At 35.4% G+C, this 14706-nt stretch overlaps 1 protein-coding gene across 1 annotated transcript in view; it reads right to left on the bottom strand.

Moving 5' to 3' along the window:
• Window positions 1-14706, bottom strand: part of IQUB (IQ motif and ubiquitin domain containing) — a 72327-nt gene that overhangs the window by 52328 nt on the left and 5293 nt on the right. Inside the window, exons 2-6 of the mRNA XM_044678293.1 lie at window positions 12175-12313; window positions 7447-7607; window positions 7162-7334; window positions 6414-6569; window positions 3100-3310 (exon numbers count right to left, since the gene is read on the bottom strand). Of these exons, the coding sequence (XP_044534228.1) occupies window positions 3100-3310; window positions 6414-6569; window positions 7162-7334; window positions 7447-7607; window positions 12175-12313 (840 nt within the window). The remainder of the gene's footprint in view (window positions 1-3099; window positions 3311-6413; window positions 6570-7161; window positions 7335-7446; window positions 7608-12174; window positions 12314-14706) is intronic.

Here is a 14706-nt window from a genome sequence, read left to right as displayed (position 1 = left end):
CTCTCTCTCTCTCTCTCTGTCTTTACTTTTACCTCATCTTCTCTGTCTCTCTCTGTCTCTTTTGTCTCTCTCTTTACCCCTCTCTCTCTCCCTCTCTCCCCTCTCTCCCATCTCTGCCTTTCTGTCTCTCTCCCTCTCTCTCTGTCTCCCTCTCCCTCTCTTCTGACTCTGTCTCTGTCTCTCTCTCTCTCTCCCTCTCTTTCTCTCTCTCTCCCTCTCTCTCTCTCCTCCATCTCTGTCTCTCTGTCTCTCTCTCTCTCCTTATTTGCTACCAAATCTATTTCCAAGGTCTATCAGTTTTCTTTGCAGCATCTCTCAAAAATGCCACCTTCTCTTATCTGATACTGCCATAACCATAAGAATGAAGAAAATGACCAATAAGAAGAATTCAAGAGGAAAAAAAATTTAACCATTATAGAATCAAAATAGTATACTTATATCAGTAGAAAACAGAACTATATACAATGCAGAGTAGTTGGATAGACAAACCAAAAACAAAACTCACTGAATTATCCAAATGATTAGAAAAACAGATATTGAAAAGGCAGAAGAGGGAGGTTGATGCAATAATCTCAGGATTCCTGAGATCCTAGAAAATTGAGACAAGTTAATCTAAACCTTATATTCCAGAAAATTTCCAAAAATTGGTAAATAATAATAATAAAGAGTAAAATGTAAATAGAAAGAATCCATTGTTGTTCAGTCATTTTATGGTCATTTCCATCTCTTTATGAATGCATTTTGTTATTTTTTTGGCAGAGATATTTGAGCCATTCGCTATTTCCTTCTCTAACTCATTTTACAGATGAAGAGACTAAAGCAAACAGGGTTAAGTGACTTATCCAGGGTCACACAGCTAGGACCTGTCTAAGGCTAGATTCAAAGCCAAGAGGATTGAGTCTTCCTTACTCTGGGGCCCAACACTTTAACCATTGTGCCACTTAGCTGTGAAAGAACCCACAGGATCCCAATAAAGAAAAACAAATTTTTACATACCTAACCGCATCCCAGTTAAAAGTTCAAAATTACTATGCAACAACAGGGAAAAATCATTTAAGTCTACCAAAGAAATATAAAAGTCAGTTATGAAGAAATAAGAACCAGGCAATGATCTCTTAAGAAGGACTGGAAAATCATAACCCAACAGTTATAAAATTCACCATATTCTTAACATGTTCTCACATGAATTGCTTCTAATAACTTAGATAATCCAAGGATTTTTTGGTTTCCAATTACTCTGTATTGGGAGCAATTCAGTTCTCTACTGCATTAGCTAGGGCCTATAAACCCAGAACACAAGCATTTGAAGGAAGTCCATGGAAAACAAATAATTTTCCTGGGCAAAAATATAAATATGTAAAACATTTCACACTTTTCAAGTTGATTATTTAGATGTAAGAACTCTTCAGGGCATTTATATTGGATAAATCACTAAATTTTTCGTCAGGTATGTTCTATAATTATGAAGACAAGATAGGAGAAGGAAGAAGAGGAGGAGAGAATTCCAAAACAAAACTTTAACAACTATAAAGTGAAAAGCAGAGACAAAAGTGTAGTTCAAATTAAAGAAACTTACATGAGAATTCATTAATATGACAGAGGAACTTTGTTTAGAGTGATTTTCTTAAGTTTGAATTAATAACAAACAATAAAAATAAGAAAGTCTCCATTTTATTAGGAAAAAATAATGGAAGGCTCATAACCAAAAAGGTATATCCACTGCTATGGAAGGAACTGGCAAAGTCTGAATGTGGATTGAAGTGTGCCATTCTTCATTTTCTTTCCTCCGTGAATTGTTCTCAAGAATAAGCAATATCTGTCTCCTTTCACATGATGAACATGAAAATATGTATTCAGCAACATTCACAAAAGAAATGTGCACAGTGGTATGAAAGTTAGTGCTATAAAAAAAAAACTATCACTCTAATACGTTGTTGGTGACCTTTAGATTGAAGGAATTAGAGCATTATGGCAATATTCAAGAAAAGCTATAAAACTGATCATTCCTTTCAGAAATGAAGAGACAAGGAATTTATTCTATCATGGTGAGGAATTTATCCTAAAAAAACTTTAAAAGGAAAAAAAGGCATATCCTCACAAAAGTATTCATATGTGTTTCATTTGTAACTGCAAAAAAATAAGAACAACATATGGGTCTGATGATTGAATAGCTGATTAAATTTTAGTATCTGAATGAAATACCTTTGTGACATCAAAATGGAATGGTATGAAGTGTACAAGGAATTATGGGAGGAAATCTACAAAGTAATATGAATTGAGCTCAACACAACCAGAATATATACATATATATATGGGCAGCTAGAAGATAGACTATTGGACTTGGAATAAGTAGATCTGAGTTCAAGTCTGGCCTCAGACACTTAATAGCTGTGTGACTTCAGGAAAATCACTTAACCCCTTTTGCTCCAGTATCCTCGTCTATAAAATAATCTGGAGAAGGAAATGTCAAACCACTACTGAATCTCTGCCAAGAAAACCCCACAAAGAATCAGACAGGACTGAAGATGACTGAATAACTAAAATATGAATATATATACAAATACATATGTATACATAAAGACATTTAAAGAAAAAGTTAAAGGTGGAAGGTCTTCTGAAAGACTTTCAGAGAAAAAAAACAACCTTTTTTCCTTGATTATTAATAAGTGCTAAGATTTTACATACGATTTGATTCCTGAATTTTCACACTTAGTTATTTGTTTTTGCTAGTGGTTTTTAAATTGGTAATTTTTTAAATGCTAAACATACACAAAAAAAGAACTTTTTTTGGAATGGAATATATAACTGTTTAGATCAGTGATGGGCAAACTTTTTAAAGAGGGGGCCAAAGGAAAGGAAATGCTCCTTTGTCAGTCTGTTTCTAAGGCAACTCTTTCAAAGTTTCATTGTATTGTATCCTACTCATTGTATTTGTCAGATTAGAAATAATGTCGTGTGGCCGGATAGAACATTTCAGGGGGCTGCATCTGGCCCATGGGCCATAGTTTGCCCATCACTAGTGTAGATAATACATGATCATCCTATCATGAAAAATGTAAAAGCAACATTGTATACAGAGCCTAATTAAAATAAACTTACGTTCCAAGGAATGAAAAAGAAGTTCAAAGTCATCAATTGAGTATGGATTTATTCTCCGTTCGTAATCTTTTTGCAGCCACTCTTGCTTTAGCCTTTCCTTTCTTAATTTTTCTTGTTCCTCCCACTCCAACCTCAATCTTTTTTGTTCTTTTAATTCATTTACCACATTTATGGCATGCCACCGTCGGTAATATTTTTGTAGCACTATTACCTATGTGTAAAAGAAAAAGAAGGAAAAATGGAACCTATTGTCAATTGTCTTAATTGTCTCTGCTATTGAAGAGAAGTAAGTAGTGGGAATAATCCAAAATATTATATAATTCAAGAGTCATTCACACATGCCTTTGAAATGAATGAATACTCCTTCCTAACATTGTTTTACTAGATTAAAGTAAGGCTTTAGAATTTAAGTACATAGTAGAAGAGAGTGGTTAGAAAAGAATAGTTGAAGTGAAAGAGGGAAACAATTAATTGGCAAATATTAAATAAATATTTTAAATGTCCAAAACTCTTTTAGGAACTATGAAGTTCCTATATACAAAAGAATCAGAAAACATGGAAATGTGGCTTCAAAAAATGGGAAGGAAGGAAGGAAGGAAGGAAGGAAGGAAGGAAGGAAGGAAGGAAGGAAGGAAGGAAGGAAGGAAGGAAGGAGGAAAAGAGGAAGGGGAAAGGAGGAAAGAAGGAAAGGTTTCTTTACAAAGGCATAGTTAAGCAAAACAAATTTCCATGTTGACCAGGTAGGAAAATGCTTTTCTGATTCTGGGTATTAGTCCATCATCTCTCTATCATGAAGTGGTCAACATTCTTCTTCATCAGTCCTTTGGAATCACTGCCAATTATTTCATTGATCAAAATTCCTAAGTCTTTCAATTTTTATAATATTAATTTTTATAATATTGATGTTGAGTACAAATTGTTTTAGTTCTGCTCAACTCAGTCTTCATCAGCCTACACAAGCCTTCCCCAGTTTCTCTCTGCATTTCTTATTGGGCAATAATATTCCATAATATTTACTTAATTATTGGTTCACCTTTTCTCCAAGTGATGGGTGTCCCTTAGTTTTTCAGTTCTTTGCCACTACAAAAAGAGCGTCCTCTGGTGGTGGAAGTCCTGGTAAGGCGATCTCTCATTGTCCACTTGCCTAAGGCGCAGAGCTTGCTCATTACAGTGCTAGATTCATTGGAAGGTGCTACAGCCAGCCAGCCTGGCATGGGAGGCCCTGACAAGCCAAGGGGCCCGAACTCAAGCTCCAGGGAAGTTTTGGTCTTGGAACTGGGAATGTGGTCTATTGGCACTGAGCTAAGTTATGAGCCTAATCCCTTTTCCCTCTCCAGAGACAGAGGCAGTACAGGAAAGGAGGAGGACTATGCCTCCTACATGTCAGAGGAGTAAGTATATTTGTATATTTCTTTTGAAGTAAATATTTCTACATAAAGAAAAAAATAAAATAAAATTGTTTTCTTCAATATCTCATAGGGCTATCTCCAGTAATAAAAGAACAGAAAATAATTCTAGAGGGCTTGGGAACCATAATGAGAAGTCATGAGAGGGTGCTATTTCTCTCTAAATCCATTTTCTCTATATCTATTCTCCTGTTGTCATTAACTTGTTGTAAGGGTTTCCTAACCCTCATAGATTATTGATATTGTATGGTATTACCAATAATTGTGTCCAGTGTGGACAGGCTGTTGATTTGACTATTGAGAAAGATGGATTCTCAGAGCAATCTAAAGAATTCCAGCTCAGGTCAGTATAGAAAAATATATTTTTATTGTGGGTAAAAAAAAACTAAAGGAAGGGATAGTAAAAGGAAACAGGTAGAAAGAAAATTCTTATAATATATAGGTTCCTAAACTAATAAATCTTACTATAACCACCCAACCAAATCTGATCTGCAAGGATCGGTCTCTCCCTCAAACAGAGTTGAGACTATCTTCTCTTCCCAATTTATCTAAAACCCCAAATACTTCTCTAACTATCCTATCCTAAATTATAAACTTTTAAACAAGAAGAATAAGTTAGGTTTTTCTTCCTTGCTGTCTAGATGAAAAATACAGCTTAGAAGTTCCACAGCCTTTCTCCACTCGCACAGCGATCCTGATGGGGCTTGCACTGGTATTGCACCCAACAATCTCCTTCACTTGTCTGACCCAATAGATGAATTTTAGATGTGAAAAACTGGAATTTTTCCAATCTCATGGAGTAGCTTTTAGGACCTCCTTTCAGAACAGGGTTAGCCCAAAGAGCGAAGACCCTTGGATTAACTGATTCTCAAAGCACCTTTTTTTAAAGCTATCAAATTTAGAAAATAAAAAATTCAGTGTCTCCTGCTTGGGAGAAAGGAAGCCTCTTTCACAGCTGAGACTGAAGGGAAAGAGCCAGGTCACTAACAAGCCAGGTCACTCTATGGCTGATGACCGCTGCTTTCCTGAACGACTTCTGATTGCTTAAAGGGCTGTGAAGTTCACATTCTTGATGTGAAAAAGAAATCTTGGCTGAAACCAGATGATGGAAGCGGTGAGATCCTGCCACTACTGACCAGTGTGGTTGAGCCTGGCATCTGGCAGTCTCTGCCAACTCGTGTGGCAGTTAGACCAGCAGAGCAGCACTGGGCAGAGCAGCACACAGTCAAGGCTAAGCTGTCCAGCAAAGAAGCATCTGGTGGAGGCTACAGTTCTAGTGAAGGCGAGCAGACACAATGACATCGCTGGAAAATGTCAGCAGATCTGCAGCACCAGAGCCAAGTTCCCCTTAGTGTGCCCTGGCCATATGTGCTCCCCAAATTTATTACCTTCCCTGTTTTTACTCCAGCCACACATAAGCAATCTTCCCACAGTAGAGACAGTGAATTTGTGGCAGAATGTACCCTAGGTTTGTGGCAAAAATGTTTTATTGCTCTTTTCCTTACCACGACAGACCCAAAGAGAGCCCAAAATCTGTTGTAGTCAGCTTCTTAGGGCTTATCATGTGGCATGCTTTAAAGGATTATAAGACAGGGCCGCTAAATGGTTTAGTGGATAGAGAGCCAGGCCCAGAGATGGGAGGTCCTGAGTTCAGATCTGATTTCAGATACTTCCTAGCCATGTGACCCTAGCCAAGACACTTAACCAACACTGCCTAGCCCTTACTGCTGTTCTAACTTGGAGCCAATACACAGTATTGATATTAATATGGAAGGTAAGGGTCTTTAAATTAAAAAAAAATTTTTTTAATTAAAAAGATGAAGGACATAAAAAATAGCAAGCATATAATCTAGCATTTTAATTAATTAATTTAATTTTAATTCATCCATACTAACAAAAAGAACTCACTGCTGCCAATCTTCGTGCATGGTACTGGGCTGCTGTAAAATATTCTCCTGGAGTTAGCAGTTTATCAGTCATATTAGACACATACACGCCAATTTTAGTCATTTGGGTAGATGTTCTACTTGTAGTTGCTACAAGCTTTTTTCTCTCACTGATTGTCTAGAATAAAAACATATACCATATTAAAATTAACTAGAAGGCTAAAGTCCTAGAACTGTGTTGGCAAACCTATGGCATGTGTGCCTGGAGGGGACTTCTTCCCTCCCCCCTCTCCATCCAGGCTAGGGACATTCCTCACTTCACCTGCCCCTCTGTGCAGCAACCAATGGGAGTGCTTCTTCCCCTCCCCCTCTCCACGTGTACTTAGAACATTCCTCACTTCACCCACCTCTCTGCCCAGCAACCAATGGGAGCCCTTCCTCCCCCCCATCTGGGGTAAGGGGGTGGCTCACATGCAGCATGAGAGTGTGGTTTGGGCACTCAGTCTCTAAAAGGTTTGCCATCACTGTCCTAGGGTATTCTCTGTTTACTAGGAATATTTTGATTGAGTTAAAATTCATGTCTGATATATTAACATATTAAACTAAACAAGATTTTGTTCCAGCCCACTTTTAGTCCACTTTTATATTTGTTTCTGATCATAATGCTCTACACACATGGTTACTTCTATCAAATTTAATTTCTGACAGTTATGTGACAATGTAGTTGGCTCTACTGATAACCTAGAGAGTTAGAAAGTTGCAAACTTTACCTGGGTTTCTCTAGAAAAGATGTTGAGCTTTTCAGGCACTTTTTTGGGTACTGTTTGTGTCCCTGCATTATGATATTCTGTCCCTGTTAGTTTATGTCTGAATCCACCCAGAAATGGCTTCTTGAAGTCAAGTCTTTCAATCTCAACAGTTATATCTTGGTACAATTGAGTACCTACACAGATAAAAACCAAAGGTCAATAAACAATTCACAATAATGAGTTTAAAGCTGGCATTTCTTTAAAAAGATTGTAAAATATGCATTTAAAGAAAATCAAATGAATTACCAGATTGTACTCTGACTGTTATTACATCATGAACACCCTGTATTTTTCGATACAATGGCTTCATTGGATAGCGATTTGGATTTAAGGAAACTAATTCCAATTTTACACTCTCATTTGGCTGAACTCCAAGATGCATTAAGGTTTCCGAAGCTTTTACAGGTCTCCCTTAAAAGAGAACAGATTATAAGTATGACTAAAAAAAAAAAAACAAATATGTATACCAATTTTGTTATGGGGATAGGAAGGCCTACATCTGACTGTGGAATTATATTGTACTTTTTTTAAAAAATCAAATACAATGTAGGTAGTTCCAATTTTTTTTTATAATACACTTTTGGAAACTGCACCATAAAAATGATGATGGTAAAGTAGTCTGTTGAGGAATACCCCAAGTAAATTTCCTTCGAATGGTATTTCATAATAGTGTCACTAATATGTTATCATGAAACATCCATATTGTCATTTCTTACTGTAATATCTTTCTAGGTTTTGGCTTTCTATCCTATCCTACTTCAGAAAGCACTCCATATTTTGATTTGCAGAAAGCAAAGATTCTAGACAACAAAAATATAGTTTTATGATAAACAGTATGTCATATAATCAAAGATAAAACAATTGTATAAGGTAATGAGCACTTAAATAATAAAAACATGTTCTATGTCCAAAAATGGCTATCATTCTATTATGTGCACTGACGTCCTATTTTGTATTAAGGTGATATCTAGCAAATTCTGTCCAAAATTGACTGGTTTCTCCCTCTCAAATTTTCATCTTTCATGAAGATATAAATCATTCGGCTCTGTCTTCAGGCTAAACTCATCCATACTCCCTGAACAAGAAATCTATAAGGAATCTCTGCCTCAATAGAATAGAGGTTTATGAAAGGCAGAGGTTTTTGAATCCCAAACTCGTACTCAGTAGGCACTTGATGAATATTTGTTGAGTTGGTTCAAGTACAAACTCCATTTACAGAATCACAGAATCTCACAGCTGAATGACAATATTTACTTAACCCATTTAACTTTCTTTCACTCAGGCTAATGTTACAGTTAAAGTAAGGAAAAAAAGACAACACAGTGTATATTCTAAGCTCTGAAAAGAAAAAAAGGAGTGAGATCATAAAGGAAGTTAACTTCTGGATGTCACCCTTTCCAGTTTCCTTGGACTTTTTCTCTAGTTACTCTGCAATCAAGGAACATCTTTCCTTTTCACATTTGGATCCCTGGCACTTCAGACAATGCCTGGCACATAGCAGACTCTTAAGAAATGTTTACTGATCAATTGCCCATACTTTGAAATCCAGTGACCTCCACCTCCTTGCTGTTCCTTGTATAGGATATTCTCCTGACTCTAAGAGTTTTCCCTGGCTTCTCCAGGAACAGCACTCTGTCCCTTCTCATCTCTACCCTGTCTTCCATGGGATCTTTCAAGTCTCAGACAATGTCTTACTTTTTATAAGAAAGCCTCATCCAGTTCTCCTTAATCTCAGTGCCTTTGTCTGAGATTATCTACAGTTTGGAAGTTCCTTGAGTGAAGAAAATACTTTTTCTTTTCCTTTGCAGTGCATGGCACACAATCAGTATTTAATAAATTCTTATTGACTTTGTCTTTGACACAAAAACCCAACAACAGAAATTCTAGGAAGAATCAAAATTACCCAAACCCCTCAAAATAAAATTATCTTTAGAAAGAAAAACGCTCACAAAAATGAATGAAAAATTCTGACACAAAAGAAAAAAAAAAGCTTGTATCTTAAAAGACATAGTAGGGGAAATGCCTAAAATATGACAACCTGGACCAATGGAACTCAAATTATAACCTAAAAGGGGCAAACCTATAACAGACTGGATAAGGGGAAATCAGAAACAACAGAATCTAATAACTCAATGTTTGATAAGGCTGAGAACAGAAATTACCTAAAAAAAACTCCTTATTTGATAAAATCTGCTGGGAAAAACTGGAACACAGTCTGGGAGAAATTAGGCCTAGATCAACACTTAATATATTCTACAATCCATTTTAAATGAATACACAATATTGATATTAAAGATCATAATATTAAAAATTAAAAGAGAAAGAAATCATATACATTTCATAGTAATGGGTAAGAGATATATTCTTAGCTAAATAAAAGCTAGATACAATTGCCAAAGATAAAATAGATAACTATCATTACTTGAAACTGAAAATCTTCTACAAAGACAAAATTAATGAGCCAAGGAAAAGAAGGGAAATGACCTAAGTGAAAAAATCTTTGCATCAAATTTTTCTGATAAGGGTTTGGAATCCAAGATATATTAACAAATTATAAACATACATACATACATATATAAAATATCTACACATATATATATAAATATGTATATAACTGATGGCCATTCCCCAATAAATATGTGGCCAAAGGATATGAAATTCTCAAAAAAAAAAAAAAGGAATTGCAAAGTATTTACAATCACATGAAAGAACACACCAAAAACCTGAGAAAAATGACATCAAGTAATCCTGAGGTTTCATCTCATACCCTGACTATTCTCAAAGAATGGGAATAGCCACTGTTGGAGGAGTTGTGGAATAATTAGCAAACCAATACAATGGTCTTGTATGCTATGAAATGGCATGACCATTTTGGAAAGTAATTTGAATTTGTGCAATGAAGTAACTAAAATATCCATATCCTTTGAATCAGAGACTCCCTTAATGGGCTTATACCACAAGGAAGTAAATAATAGGTACCCATATACTCCAAAGTATTTCTAGTAGCACTTTTTGTGAGTTAAGAATTAGAAACAAAATAGATGTCCATCAGTTGGTGAATGGATAAACAATTTATGGTACATGAATGTAATGAATATTACTATGTTGCAAGAAATGATAAGGAAAGCTCTACAAGAAATACTATAGAGTGAAGTGAGCTGAGACAAGAAAAGCACACAGTAATCACAACAATATAAATGGTAAAATGGAAAGAACTACATGCCAAAAACCCGACAATAAATGTAATAAAATTAGAGGACACCTGCAACCCACCCTTTGGTGACGGTAGGAAGTCCATAGTTGTTACATTTAAAATATGCTTTCAGACTTTTTTTTAAATCAGTTATGCTGGGATGGAGGAGGTTCTTCACTCAAAAATACTATTTATTATATGGGAAGGCTCTCTGAGAATAGTTTCAAGATAACTAAGATAAAATTAAAAGCAGAATATAGTAATAAAAACTTATTTTTTAAAATGAGCTCACAGGACTAAAATCCACCTCCATCTACCCAGACCCCCAAAACTGACTAACCTAGTAGCTCCTGGGTGGCACAGTAAGATAGACTTCAGGGTTTGGAATCTGTCTTAAGTTGCAGTCTTTCCTTAGTCACTTACTAGCTGTACAACACTTAAATCAGTCATTTAACTGTTCTGTGCCTCAGTTTCCTCATATGTAAAATAAGGGCATTGAACTTAATGGATTCTAAGATCCCTTTCAGCTCTAAATCTATGATTCCATAATTATTGTCTCTCCCTTTTACTATCAAAATACTCAAGAATGTAGTTTATACCTGGTGCTCTCACTTTGTATTTGTTCCCTTCTGAGTCTTTCTGCAATCTGGCTCTCCTGGAATCATCGTTCTAATGAAAAGATTGCCCAAAATCTCTTAATCAAATATAATAACTCTTTCTCAATCTAGCCTACCTTACATTTCTGCAGTATTTAACAATGTTAACCATGCACTTTCTCTAATCTCCTCTCCTGGCTGTCCTTTCTCAGACCCCTTTTCATCTTCAACTACTCTTAAAGATACGGGTCCTACAATTCTTATGGGAAGTAGCTAGATGGCCCAGTAGACAGAGGATAAGGTTTGAAGTCAGGATTCAAATCCAGCCTCAGGTATTTACTAGCTGTGGAACTTTGACCAAGTCACCTAATTTCTGTCTGCCTTAGTTTACTCAACTGTAAAATTCAGATAATAACATCACCTCCCTTGCAGAGTTGCTATAAGGATTAAATAAGATAATATCTGTAAAGTGCTTGGTACAATGACTAGTACATAGTAGGTGTTATAATATAAATGCTTATTTCCTTTCCCTTCTTTAGTATTAGAGACATAGCATTCAATAAATATCGATTAATTAAGGATATATGTACAATAAGTATTTGTTGTACTAAAGTTACTTTTCTTATGTTTCTATTGGACATCTGACTAGCTAGGCCATGAAATTTACTATTTGAATATGACTTTTTTACTCAAAATATGCTAAATTCTCAAAAAACAAAGTGCTCAATTTTAGCCACCCCTCAAGCTGAATTCCAAGGCTCCAATCTACACTGAGACCAAAGATTTGGTTATCAGAAGCAACCTTTTTAGTATAGCAGATCCATTCACAAAAAAGACCATGTTCCCTTGAAAATGTTTTTGTTGTAAGTTTATAGGCAAAAGAATTTTTAAATTTTAATTAAAATATTTAAGCTAACTAGAGTTATTTTAGTGTACTTAAGTATATTTGCAAAGTTTCAGATCAAATCTCACATATATCTAATATAACTTCAAAAGGAGTTTTTCTCATTCCTTTGGCAAAACCTAAGCAAACCTAATAGCCAGAAAATTATACTGACGCTGACAAAGGTTAAGTACATTTATAATCTAAAACATATACTACTATTAAATGACTTTCATTCCAAAACTAACAAAACTTTATTTTTTACCTGGAAAATATAGATGAATTTCAATAGTTCTCAGCACTTACCTTCATGAATGAATTGCAGATGTTTAATTGGTATGTTTAAGAGAGTTGAAAACTGTTCCTTGAGTTGTCGTAACAATACACCAAGTTTATAAGTAAACGTAATTGTCTGTTCCACAGGAACAAGCATAACTTTCACTATAAAAAGAATGGGGGGGGGGGGGGAAGAGAGGGAGATTTATCACTTCATGCTAGAAAGCCATCAATCTTCAGTCTATATCAAAGAACACACATAGGGTGATTTTAGGTAAGTGGCTATTGCCATCCCTTCTGTCTCTGCCACTTAAAAGAATTACTGCTAGTTCCTAAAGCTCCATATTTCTGAAACTGTTCATGTTGTCCCTTCCCATTCCATATCAGAAAGAAAAGTTGTAAGAAATGTCATAGTACTTTGTAAAGTTTGTCAATACCTGATTTATATAATTTATCCAATTATACTTCTTAAGAAGTTAGGAGATTCAGCACTGGAAACAGTTATAAAGACAAAGAAGAGAAAAGGTAACCTTGCATGTGAAAAGAATTGGAAAAAGAAAGACTAATATTCTATACAAATGGGATACATCAAATCCAGGCACTTATTCTTGCAATGGAAAAAAATCTTACCTTACAGCCATCTGCTACCTCCACCATCCTCTTCCTTTAAAATATTAGCCTAATTTTAAATTCCTTTATCCCTACAGTGGCAAATATGTAAGGGAGTATTAAAGGGGCTATTCTAAAAAAAACTAAAAAGAGAAAATTTCTTTTTGAAGGTAAATTTTTTATTGATAAAATTAATAACTAGCACTTATATTGTGCTAAAAGGCTGGCAAAAAATTTTACATGCTATCTCATTTGATCTTCACAAAAACCCTGAGAGATAGATGCTATTGTTATCTTTATTTTACAAAGAAGAAAACTGAGGCTGAAAGGTAAGTGACATAGTTAGAAAATATCTTCAGGTGGGATTTAAATGGAAGTCTTTTGTACTCTAAGTCCAGCACTCGATCCATTTATGCTTTTTAGCTGCCCAATAGTGTTATTTTTAATGAAATGTCACACTCATCAGAGCCTGAAAGAAAGGTTTTTCTTCTAAAAAATTAGGAAAAGCCAAGATTTTGTAAATGCCTTTATTTTGTCCATAAAACCTAAAAAGAAATGAAAATACTTTAATAACAAATTCTTAAAGGTTTACTTTTTCTTATTTTTTTAATATGTCTGTGGATTAATAAAGAAGTTTGGTTTTAGAAATTTTAGAAAGTTCCAGTTTCTTTAAAAAGAAAATAAGTACCAGGTTTTAGAAACTAACACCATTGTATTTTAAAAATTAGAGGCAAACAAAACTGTAATTAGTCCCTCAAATTTCCCTGTCCCAAAGTATTAAGGGACTGGTAGGTGGCACAGTGGTTAGAGTGCTGGGTCTGGAATGAAGAAGACCCAAGGTTAAATCCAGCCTCAGATACTATCTGTGTGAACCTGGACAATATATTTAATTTATGTTTGCTTCATTTTATCACCTATAAAACAGGGATAATAATTGCACCTACCTCCCAGGGTTGTTATAAGAATCAAATGAGATAATATTTGTAAAGCATTTAGCACAGTGCCTAGCACATAGTGAGTACTGTATAAATATTAGCTATTGTTTTAATATTATTATGATTATTATTATATGACACTTTTCAAAATGATTTTTTAAATATTCCTTGAAATAAAATTTGGGGAATGAAGGAGTTGGTGTTTTTAACTTGTAACAACTTGTTTAAATGCTTGTTAAAATAGAGATCAAAGTCAATGATACTGAAAGATTTGAGTCTATTTGAATTTTCTGTGATATTCCCAAGAAGAGAAATGACAATTGTGATTCCCCTTTTAACATCTTTCCAAGTGCTTTTGGAGCATTTTGTTTGAAGATTTCTTAGGCTTTCAAGACTCTGGGGCTATAGGTCCAAAAGTATTCTTCTACTTTGTTGAAATATTTTGAAATATCAAGAAGTTATACTGGTGAAGTCAAGATGGTGTACAGGCAGTAACCCTGCCAAACTCTCCTGGTATTGTTCTCAACAACTTTAAAATGTTTGCACAAATCAAGTTTTAGAGCAACAGAACCAACAAGATGGCCTAGTGACATTTTTCCAGCCTGAGACAATTTAAGAGATCAGCTGTGTGGGAAATGAACGTGAGAATATAAGTCATAGCTGGCCCAAGCACATTAAGGGAGGACACAGCAGGGCAGTGCAGCTTCTGACTCCTGGAAAGGGTGGATAGAAGCCCTTTGCACCCGCCCCCTCCCCACCTCCAAGTGGCCTTTGACCTGGCAGTGGTGGCATGGTGTGATTATATGACTGGACATCAGAACACATGACTCAGACTGTCCAAGCAAAAGCTGAGCTTGTATACTGCCATGAGCCAAACAGAAGAGCCAGGACAAGCAGGAACTAAGTCTTTCTGCCATTTTTTGCCTTATGAAGTCATCCTGGTGCTTATCTACATAAGTCATCTTTGGTCTGTACACCATTTGGGCCAGCCAGGGGACCATTCCAGGCTGGGAA

Source organism: Gracilinanus agilis, chromosome 5 (assembly GCF_016433145.1).
Source record: "Gracilinanus agilis isolate LMUSP501 chromosome 5, AgileGrace, whole genome shotgun sequence".
Taxonomy (NCBI): domain Eukaryota; kingdom Metazoa; phylum Chordata; class Mammalia; order Didelphimorphia; family Didelphidae; genus Gracilinanus; species Gracilinanus agilis.
Note: the sequence above shows the minus strand (reverse complement) of the source record. Positions and strands in the feature narration are given on the sequence as shown.